Source organism: Strongylocentrotus purpuratus, unplaced genomic scaffold (assembly GCF_000002235.5).
Source record: "Strongylocentrotus purpuratus isolate Spur 01 unplaced genomic scaffold, Spur_5.0 spur5_scaffold_6, whole genome shotgun sequence".
Lineage (NCBI taxonomy): Eukaryota > Metazoa > Echinodermata > Echinoidea > Camarodonta > Strongylocentrotidae > Strongylocentrotus > Strongylocentrotus purpuratus.
In genome coordinates, this window is record NW_022145612.1 from 16,658,603 (window position 1) to 16,670,874 (window position 12,272).

At 36.3% G+C, this 12,272-nt stretch overlaps 1 protein-coding gene across 1 annotated transcript in view; it reads left to right on the forward strand.

The window, feature by feature from the left end:
- The window catches only part of LOC100890249, a 29,601-nt gene that overhangs the window by 13,272 nt on the left and 4,057 nt on the right, over positions 1–12,272 (forward strand). Inside the window, exons 2-4 of the mRNA XM_003728127.3 lie at positions 8,687–8,791; positions 9,208–9,326; positions 11,638–11,977. Of these exons, the coding sequence (XP_003728175.1) occupies positions 8,687–8,791; positions 9,208–9,326; positions 11,638–11,977 (564 nt within the window). The remainder of the gene's footprint in view (positions 1–8,686; positions 8,792–9,207; positions 9,327–11,637; positions 11,978–12,272) is intronic.

Below are 12,272 nucleotides of genomic sequence, written 5' to 3' on the forward strand. Positions count from 1 at the left end.
GGCTTGTAAAAGTCATGGGATTCATTCTTGACCTAGAAGTTTATAATTAATTATGATTGCAGCATGAGGCAAACCTAGGATTTTGTTTAGAATCAAAGGCAAAGTTACAATACCTTTAACCATAGGTTGTGTACAGTAGTAGATTGTATTACTCAAATTTGATCTTGCACATGACACATCATCGTAAGATTAATCAAGCAGTTTTATATGTTACATATCAATCAAGTTTCAAATTCGAGTCCTATCACCACCCCGCCAAAAATGTCCAGGTCTATGTGAAATATGACTAAACCCCGCATCACAGTATGTACACATCTTCCGTAGAAGTGTACTTACAAAATGTGACGTAATTGATCAACCTGTTATTTGGACTACTACCAGTTTAATTAATATATTCATAAAATTGTATTAACATGCCCGACAATGTTTTTATCTGGCAGGAAAGGTGACATTTTATCTTTATTGTTTTATTTCACTCTGAATGAAGGCGTTGACAACTAATCAAGATGTATATGTATGTCAAATCACTACAAAAAATACTTTCACGTGTTAATAACGACCAGGATAAGACCGCTGCCTAGAATAATTGATGTAATTAAAAGATCACTTAACGGTGCAAATAATGTTCCCCTGGTTCTTAAAAAGGATGAAACTTTTGGTCGCGACTGTAGTGGAGGTGTCGACGAATTATCCGTTAAGAACCCATGCACGATAATGAATTAATATTTGTTTTCACCTGTTTTTTTCATGTCACATGCGGAGGCGAATTACAAGAGACAAAAATAGGACAAAGTGACGAACTTTCCTAATTCACTTTAATTTCTGCTGACCAAAAAAGTCCTTCAAGTTTGACTTCATGAGGTTCTGGTGAAAACCTCAAAAAACTGCAGGAGTTTACACTATTTTTGCGCGTAATTGAGTAGGATAAGGAAATAGTTAATCATTTTCATGCAGCAAAAGTTTTCTTGCGTTTGGCACTGTTCCTTCTATTATAATACCCCATCGCCTACTGGAACCGGGTTGTCCCTGTATTAAAGATAAGCTCCAGTACTGGTAAAAAAAAAAAATTAATTCTCACAGAATCAAACGAAACTTACACTGAATGTTCAAAATTACAAATAAATGACATGTGCCAAACAATTCGTCACTGTTTTCACGAAGTGACGGTAGTGAGGAAAATCCGCACACAAAGTGAATGCGATTTTCATTCACTACCGTCACTTCGTGAAAATAGGGACGAATTTTGGAAGAAAATGTATACTGGCTGAGTAATGAGCATAGAAAGACAAGGAAATCAAGGTAGTACTAGCCCCGACGCCATGTGTGTTGTCCCATATATAACTTCTATGTGAGTGCTTGTTACTTTACCAAGACTCGGTCAAATTTATTATGATTTTGATGACTCCAGAACCTTGCAGTGCACACCAATACTTACATGCTACATGATCAACTGTTTCTGATCCTTTCCACACCTTTTCTTTCACAATGTTATCGCATTACCAGTACTAAAGTTTATCTTTAAGCCTATGGTAATGTATGAATTAAGTAGTCAACAGGTTAACAGTAAATAGAAGAATTCCTTTCATCTCGAGTTTTTGAATTACCAATTGTAGTACTTTGCATTTCTACTAAATTCAGGGGTAGAAAGTATGTTGCTTTACAGATATATACCACAGTTTCCATGTTCTTAGAAAGATGCAGAAATATATTTCAACGAATTACTTTATATTTCTTTATTGAGCCACTTTTGCCATTTTATGTATTCGGAGATTGAATTTTGAATATCTTATGTAAGTTGCTTTTTCAAGTTAACTTTGCTCATACGTTAAGAAAATAGAAGATCCGTATTTGTATTATTTAGCTACATTTGTGGCAGCCATATGCAATTTGTCGAGTGACGATAGATCTAATGGAAGCAAGAGACGCATTTTTAGACACAGTTACCCTCCAAAACAGTCGATAATAACACGGTTTCCTTATCTTAATTTATGTCATTCCTGTATGTTAACTTGAGCCAAATGGGGTACGTGTACATAGATCGTGTGTTGAAGATATTTTGCATTTAAAATAGAAATACACTCAAAATAACGTGGAAAACACGGCACAAAATGATAAGTTTTATCGGAAGAACAATGGCCGACAGTTGAATAAATGTCATTTTTGTCTTGAAGTATAATTTATTTTATACGAACTATCCTAAACATAATACCATTATGTGACATATTTGGGTGTTTTGCAATCATATTTTTGTCCGCAAAAGAAAGAAAAAGTATGTGGCTTTCCTAAAAAAAAATCATCGATACTACTACTACTACTACTACTACTACTACTACTACTACTACTACAACTACTACTACTGATACTACTAGTATACTATACTATACTACTACTACAATACTACTATACAATCATTCTACTACTACTTAAATTAATACTACAATTACTGACATTGCTTATCATCTTTTGTCTTATTATTCCTTTTTAATTAACTATATTATTATGTTCAACTTGTCGGTTAAAACACCCTTGCCAGGAAGAGTTTTGATTTTCATAGGCCTCCATATTCTTTACCATATTCTTGCTTTACTTTTACGTCACATCTAGGCATTTTTCTTCGCTTTATGTTATACGGCTACGTCTAAAAATATAATACTACTGATACCATGAATAATCATTTTCATACGAGTATCAAGATGACTAATTAAAAAAAAAAACGACAAACACACATAATCTCCTTGTCACTATTATAAAAAATTGTGATGTTAACTAGGATGACAGATTATGAACGGTCAGGAAAGACGAAGAAGAAAAGAGAATTGAGAAGAAGGCGCCAAGTTGACCCCCAATTCAATCACTTCTTATTACACAAACGATGTCCTATTTTAGTTGGCAGTCACGGCCAATAGAGGACCATGTCTGTGATACCGCTGACCAGGCTAAATGGGGACAGTCCAGATGACATGCTGGAGAGGAAGGAACCCATCAGAAGAATAACACACAATTGGTTCCAATTAGGGCTTGGAACCATGGTCCATTTCGACAAGGATTGTAATGATGTCCATCTAATTTGATCAGTTGTTTGTCCTTGCTTGTTCCGGGCCTGAAGAGGAATTGTTATAATTAAGAACAGTTAAAGATAATCTCCAGTTCTGGTAAAAAAAAAAAAAATTAATTCTCACAGAATCAAACGAAACTTACACTGAATGTTCAAGATTACAAATAAATGACATGTGCCAAACATTTTTGGAAGAAAATGTATACTGGCTGAGTAATGAGCATAGAAAGACAAGGAAATCAAGATAGTACTAGCCCCGACACCATGGGTGTTGTCCCATATATAGCTTTCTGTGTACAGTGCTTGTTACTTTACCAAGACTCGGTCAAATTTATTATGATTTTGATGAATCCAGAACCTTGCAGTGCACACCAATACTTACATGCTACATGATCAACTGTTTCTGATCCTTTCCACACCTTTTCTTTCACAATGCAATCGCATTACCAGTACTAAAGTTTATCTTTAAATGATACCCTCATAAATAAATACACAAAAAGACCCAGTAAAATTATTTAATAGGCGTACTACAGTACATGAACTCAAAATGTCATTTGATATTATCATGAAATTAAAGACAGTATAAGGCCATTTAAAAGAAAAAACATGTTTAGCGTCCACGCCCGCTTCCTTTTGGGGGGCCGCCTCCAAACTTTTGTTTTTTTTTTTGGAAATCTTTTATTTTTTTATTTTATTTTTTATTATTTTTTTTTTAAAAGAAAAACAACATGAAAAATACTGCTGAAATAGATCTAATTCTGATTTTAAAAAGAAAAAAAAATGTTGGCGGCCATATTGAAAAATAGGCCGACTGTCAGGGAAAATGTACTGAGCGGCCATTTTAAAAGAAAAGAAGAAAAAAAAGGGCCTCCTCCTTCCTATTTTTCGAAAAAAACAGGACGCTAAACTTTTTTTTATTTTTTATTTGGCCTAAAATATTCACATCATAGAGTTCTATGCAAAGTCCTGTAATTTTACACGATCTCAGCAGTTTTTAATTGATGGCAGATGATAATGAAACGCAACTTACAATGTTGACATGCTAATTCCTCGAAGGAATTTGCAGTTTTTAGATCTAATTATTGTTTTCTCTAAAAAGAATGCGATTGTAGGAGTGCGCTGGTTTTGTTTGAATAAATCAATCTGCCAAAAGCTCTCATTGCCTACTGATATATAACTGACCTCGACTATTTATATAAACATTTGCATTGAAAACAAGTTTATTCGTCCATCAATGAAATCAAAGTCGTATACCACGGCACGGATATCAAGTTTTAGCCCTGAACGTAGTATAAATGAAGAAACTTTGATGACTGATTAATACTGTCACTTAACACTACTTCACAGGCTGATGCCAAACAGGCACACATAAATAGAAACGTCCCTGGTACTTACGACCTTTTTTTTTTGTTTCATGCTAATTGAAAGGACAGCGTTCTTTTAATCAAGAAATCAAATATTTTTAAATGATCATTTCTTTACACTAGGACACAAGGCACATAGATGTTTGGTATTTATTCCAGAGGTCTTGTATACAAATAAAGACGAGATGATTATAGACTCCTTCAATTTAAAGTCAGCCCTCTGCTTCTCTCCCTCTCCCCTCCCTTTCTTTGTCTACCGTGATTGCAAACTGCTACTGACCTACATAAGGACCTTCAGACCTTTATTCTTCGGAAATTTAATAGAACATTTTGAAGAAGAAAAAAATGCAAACATTTTTGGCACAATGTTTCAGTCTCCAAATAATGTCAATGACACGATTTTACTCAAAGATATATACAAAAATTATAATATGAGATTGATCTCAACAACCTTCGTTATATATTTGACTTGTAATGGATAAACAATTGAATGTATGCATTTTATTTTTAAACCAGTAAATTCCTGTCAGGCAGTAGAGTTTTCTATACACAAATGTTTGTACCTAGTTTTAGAAACCATAACCTACACAACGACCACACGTACTCGTGCCATGGCCATGTTCTAAAGAAGGATATCACATTGAAGGAACTCAGTGATCAGCTTGTCAATCAATGATTACGATGTAGGTTGGTAATATGATTTAACCGTTGACATCATTCAATCCCTATTAGAATAGGAAGGCGTGGCTTCCTCGTAATTGAACGTTTCTCGCTCAACCTTAAACGTGTTTTCGCTGTGGAAAAAGCTAAATGAAGGATGCGTAACGCCGGGGAGCAGCCAACAAAAATATCGGAGAAAGTCCCCGTATGCTGAGGTGCCCCGGGCGTTGGAAACAAACGTGATATATTTGGTTCGTCCTAACACGTATACAATACCTCGATGTTTCAATCTGTAATCTTTCCGTTGAAATTAAATATAATGAAAATACACAGATAAGAAGTCAAGCCCGAAATCCAGGGAGCAGCACAGAAATGCTGTAGGAGAATCAGGAAATTAAACACCACAGATAAATCTGGATGAAATTAATAGTGCAATATTGAGGTTACAACATGGGGGAAAGATAATTTCTTTCCATTCGATAAATATATTTTCATACCCCTTTCCCGCCTTTAGTCACGTTTAACTATCAAAGTGAAGGGGTAGTTTATAGTAATCGTCTTGAATAAGTAGGTTTTTAGATCAAGATGCGAGATAAGATTTAAATTATCTAGTTACATTTTATTTTCAATAAAATGCACCATGGTCAATGGCTGTGCTTTCATCGTGGTGATGTTGCTTCGAGCAGTAAACATGGTAAATTATCCGAATCTTTTTACTGTTCATACTCGCTTTAAATGGCCCCTCTGTAAAAGCAGGAAAGATAAGAGCTAGATGTGAGATAAAACACTCGACAGCTGTAACAAGACTTGGCGAAATCGGGGCATCTAATCTTCTTTCTTCATGAGCAAAGTAATTTGTAAATATAGTTGTTCGCAATTGCACATGCAAACACGCACGTACACACACTTATACAACCATTTTTTTTCTAAATAATTATTTTCTCTCAAATCGAATACATCTTGTACAAATCATTCTTTACCAAACTGGATACATCGTACATTGATATTTTGGATTAAACATAAATTGCAATAATAAAAATAAAAACACACACACCTATATACTGCACACCCACACGCACTCACCATCACGCACAAACGCACTTACGCTCGCGCACATTATATATCACTTATGATACCCTATTTTCCCCCAACGATGGAGACAAAGAGTGAGCAATTCTAGATAAAAAAAAATGTTTTATTTAGCGCATACTGCATTTAATTTTTGAAAAATTAATCGAAACTTGAAATCCATGGAAAAAAATATGCAATCCATATTTCTATCACGAACTAAACAAACATTCATTATAAATAAATGAATGCTCTTGAGTATAAAGTTGACCTTCATGACCGGCTTTGGAACAAATCTTTGACGATGTGAGATATTTCTAGTGACAGGTGCCGGCAACGAAATCTACCGATTATATGAGTAATTTTACCATATCGAGAGGGGGGAGGGGGGGGGGGGGGGGGGGTAATACAAGGGGAATATTTTCTGATTCATATTAAACCCGCAATCTGGAGTCTGATCAAAGCTCTAAACACGAAGGAGCTGTATTTGATTACCGTCGGATCTCTGTAAATTCTTTGCTTTACAGCTATCTGATGAACCTAAAGTGAGTAATATCACTTACCTTTATATACGACTAAATTATATCAAAAGACAATTTTTTATCATTTTTAGCGCGTCAAAACATGACGTCATTTTTTATAGGCTGAAATTATCCCGCGGTTCATTCAACTTTTATTTTTATTTCATCTCCCGTTCTGATCTCTCTTCCGTTACTGATTGATGCTTACTTTTTTACATGGCAGCAATGGCAGGATATGTCCTAGCCCAGGTTTTCACGAGAGTTCTTTCAAAGGTTATCCTGTGGTTGTGTGAAAAACTTGAACAAATCATTTGTTAATTCGTCCTGACATGGAGGATAAGGTACCCTCCAAACTAGTACGATGTCAGTCTAACCTTATCTGTTCACAGATTTTTTAGAAAAATCTGCCAATAATTACCCGCACGAGGACACCAACATAACAATTACTTTTGATTAGTATAGGAAAGGGCACAGTAAAATGATCCTGACACACTTTCATTGATATCATTATCGTAATAGTAATGAATGCAATGTTTAAGCTAGTTATATATGTTAACTTGCCATACAATATTAATCCAATTTGCTTGTAACTACACGTAGAAAAACGAGGCAGTGAGTCTTTACAAAACGAAATATAATTGGAGCAGTGTCAGAGAATAGTTCATAACATAAAATGATTATGACCTGGTAGCAAAGTCCCTGGTTTTCACCTGTTCATATCATCATTGGCATTAGACCAACATTCACTAGATATGCTGTTGTCATGGTTCCGATAGGTATCTCACGGGTTTAACGTCGGGAAGGGATTAAAACTTCGAGGTATTCCACCTATTATCTGTCTCGATTAATACATAATGAACAGGTGTACTAATTGATCCACAAGAATGGTCTCATGCAGACCACGCATATTGGCCATTTATAGCAATAGAATAAAACAGTGAAACCGCTTGATGATGATGCGATGATGGGTACGGGAGTGATTAATGTCGAGAAACATACGTAATTCCCCAATGCCCGTTACACACACGATATATCATCATTGCGATTGTGTTACTGCATGCGCTAATAAAACATATCAAAGCAATTTGTTGATACGCCAATGATTCAATGCACTGCTTGCTCTGTTTATTGTACAAACGTTTTTTTTTCTTCTGCGATGTCATCGTCACATCGGCGTCATTGTGACTGCGTCAGTCTGTGACGCAGGCCTACGTTAGGCAAAACGACGTCTCATGTTCAAAGGACATTAACAAATCATTAGGAACTTTTAGATTTGCACGACGAGAACGTGGACTGTGACGTGTGACATCCCTTTATAAAGGCAATGTGACGTCCTTTGAAGGCACTGGCAGTGACGTCACATTGCTTTAAAAGGTTTTCACACGAGCAGTCCACGTTCTCGTCGTGCAAATCTAAAAGTCCCTAATATCTAAGAAAGAATCTGCGTCGTATGCGTTTACCTTGTTCAAAAATTGTGTTACAATTTTGGCAAGGGCTTTTATTTGCTTGATTTGTTTGTTTGTTTGTATTTCGTTCTTTATATACTCCTTTCCTATTTGAGTGCATTGAAACGTTCATTTAAATTAACATGAAATAAGGTTTGCCAGAAAAGCGTCAGGTTATAATTCAAGGATAATTTTCATCGCCGACCTGCTTAATCTAATTGCTTATCTAGATTTCCTTGCGATTTAAAATATCTATGCCCCCTTTTTTTTATATCAGAATATGCATCAAGATTTTTCAGCATGTTATAATGTTTTGTAATGTATAAGATATGTGATTTAAATACTACTACGATGATGATAAATAACATTTACATATTTCGTAGAATTTTCCCAGATAGGTCTAACACCACAAAAAATTATTTTAACAAGAGCAATCTATGCATCTTTTTGTCGAGCGTATGTTGTATAATGATTGAAATAACTAAATTCATGGATTTTGTAATGTCCAGCATATCATCAATAAATGTTTGTTTTAAAATACAATTTATTTTTTTTTTTTTTTTATCTTTGCAGTGTCACCAATGTGCAAAGAATACCAATGAGTGGTATACAGACCAAGAAGTTTCGATACATGACAAAGTGCAGTGTGTTTGGTGTAGCGATGTGCAGTAGATACAGGTTTGTCCCTCACGTAGTCATTGATATCACTTTGTAAAGTTGATTTAACTTAGGTGTAAAGTTTTATTATCTGCCTTTCATGAAGCAATTAACAAACACATCATTAATTTTTGTAGAGTGCACACGTGCTTATTTCTTCTCTGAATGGAATTGGGAAGTTTCATACAGAGGAATCATGGAACGATCAGGTGTTCAAATTAGCACTGAATAAAACCAGTACCAGTAATAATTTTATGAAATGTAGTAAAATACAAGTTATACTTTTGTTTACATCTCTCACTTCCCGTCACCTTTTCTTTTCTTTCTTTCCTTCCTCTGTCGATGTGTCTCTTTATTGTTTTATTCGTAACACATATTATTATCTTCTTCATTTCGGACTTCATCTTAAATTTTGATTCGTTTTGTTACCTCAATAGGCTTGTATACGTGAATGCCTTTCGTGAGCTGATATCGACTCAGTACGCTGTGCGACCTGGGTGTTGTAAAGGTTACCTCCAAGACGGTACTTTGTGTGTAGAGGCGCCACCAACGACAAGTAAGTTCTCATCTACTTTTAATAGTATTTCAAGATTTTTTTTCTACAGCAAACAAAACAACACTGAACAAGGCAATCTTGAATGAGTGAATTTTTATGCTGAACAGGGCCAGAAATCAGAATTAATATGAATCCGATGTAAACATTGTTTATAATGCATCTTCAGGTCGAATAGGTGAAAATTGTCATACAAAGATCCTAACGCCCCTGTATGTTGGGTAAAATCATAAAAATTGTACTTTCCCAATGCAGACAAAATGACCGAAGGTTTTGTGATATTTCCTTGAGGTCGCAGGCGGAAGTTGAAATATAATTGTTCGAGGGAAGGTATTAATTTGGAGATGAATACTGTGATGATATGTTTGAAAATACCCCTTCCCCCAACAAAAAAAAATCATCACAAACAAATGAAAAAGAGACTTTCATATAGCCTGCATTTTATTTGACCTAACTCATCAAAAGCATGGCAGATTCCGTTTGCCCTGACCATGTGCTAAAGAGATGTGAATCAGTTCCGGATCATGTGTGTGACATGTACGCGATCTCGATTGCACGTCAAACTATTCGCTAACCTCCTCTGGGGAAACATACAAACTATAATAAACGACTTACGTCTGTTTCATGAGGGTATGTGCAAATCAGCCCCGTGGGACCAGAGAGGAAGGGAAGGTGGTACGATGATAGAATAGTTGAAGAGTGAGAACACGTCGTAGCTGTAGCCAATAATGCCTCTGGTCTCATCTTAAGTCCATGGGTGATTCAGTTTCCTCTGACTCGGTTGTGAACTGTGAATGGTAGTTCCGCATCTCTCATCCCCCCTTTATCTTGGAGCGAAATATGGAAACACGAACCCCCGTCTCGAGAATAGAATGGGACGTCTCCATGCTTCCATTCATGAGAATTAAAACCTGAAAAAAATAAATCATTGTGCGACATAGTTGCACAGTTGCCAGTTGCCTTTACTCATGGCAGTAGTCTAACAAGATCAACGTTCGTGTGCAAGTCAAACCGATGACAGTATACGTGCTATAGAATTATAGTTCATTCTTTCAAGCTTGTTGAATCATATTTAAAAGAAACAATATTGAGGGGCTTTGTAAAGCTTGAAAAAAGTGACAAGAGAATTAAAAAAAGGGCAAGCTACCAGCGGAATACAACAATTGTTATTGTTTTAAAGGGTATATTCCGAAATTCGTTAATAATTCTCCGGGACAATCCTACAAACATTTATTCAAATCTAAAGAGGATTAACAAAAAAACAGGTATATCGACTAGGCATTGTTTGCAAACAAATATCGATGACATAAATCTACAATCAAATGAACAATAGCAGTAGGGGTTATCAAATTATTAAAATAATTACACTGACGAAGTATTCGTTTTCTTTAGGATTGCGTGGCCCTCGTAAAGCTGAACTTCTCTTGTCATTATCCTCATGCGCGCCACTTTTGTCATGATTCAACCCCTTGTCATCGGCTAAATAATTTTATAATGTACTTTATCTTCATGATCTCACGTAGATAAGTTATCTTCTGATGAATCAAAATGTGATAGTTTTCACACATGGTGGATCATATAGCTTTATAGAGGGGGCAGGCATAATTCTTTCAGCGTCTAGTTAGGAATACGTGACATCGACAACAGGTTTTTCGATAGGGAATGACTGCAGACCTGGTTGATCAGGGATCATCAAAAGGTTCACGTGGATCATTACACAACAAGTGATTCATCAACCCATTGTACAATTTTTCCCTATTTAGTTATATATTCATCGAAAGGTGTAAATAAAAGTAATGTACGTATGGAATGCACAAGAACTAAAAAGAGTCGAAGAGGGTCAAATACATTTTCCATAATCGGCCCTTTCTTTATCCCTAAGAGTTAGGACGAGCATTTCGTCAAATTTTTAAGTACAGGGGAAACTACTTCATGTTTCATTTTTTGCTTCATGATGCAAAAGAACATACCCCATCGCTCAACTAACTCGTGAATCAGCTCTAACTTCTGTAGTAAAATTGTTGTTAATGGAGTCACGATCATCTGCGGTTTCCTCTGGGTTAATTTACTCCACGGGTTGCTGCTTTAGATAGATGATCTGTATTTCTTCTGGTGACTATACTGGTGGGAATATCAGTACTAATATGAAAGGATCTTTATCTAATTCCATCAGTGTTTGGATCTTGAATTGTACCAGAGTTCCGTGTTACCAGACGACGTCAATGTACTTTTGCTTCTCTAACACGCTTATGGCGGCTCCATTCTAATACTGTTTTACATCTTTGTGTACCCCCCCCCCCTCTCTCTATAAAAGGTCCCCCTCGGACATCTACAAGGAACCCTTCTACAGTCAAGACCGAAACGGTGAGGGCGCCCTTTGGCGGCGTGGCTCCAAGAGGATCATCGGGTGGCTACCCTATCAAGGACGGATCAGGAGCCTCCAAGGGCCAGTCTGGTCATCAGGATGAGGTGCTCATTGATCAGGAAGGGGGCTACTTCGAAGTGAATCCTGATTACAAGGGACCTGCGGTGGACCGAGTATTGCCTTTGATTGCGTCTGGTGTTGCAGGGGTCATTACACTGACCGCTGTGGTAGCGTTCGTGCTGATAGTCATTAACAGAAGGAGAAGGAGGAGAAACAAAGTCCAACCGGGGTAAGAGTTCATTCATGGGCACCCATAGTGTCATTTATGTTGTTATCAAATGGCCTTATATGGGTCATGTGGGAGCATTATGTTTGGTTGACCCGATTGCTACTGAATTCTCTCGTTGATCTGGGTTTAATACAGGGACCGCCCGGTTCCCTGCATACATCATATTAGAACATTACAATATCATCGGTTATAGATAGATATACGTGAAAATGAAGGGGAAAAAATTGCAGATTAAAATACGCAAAACCCAACCAAAACGTTTACTTACGGGATGTAAAAATTACTTCCTATGAAT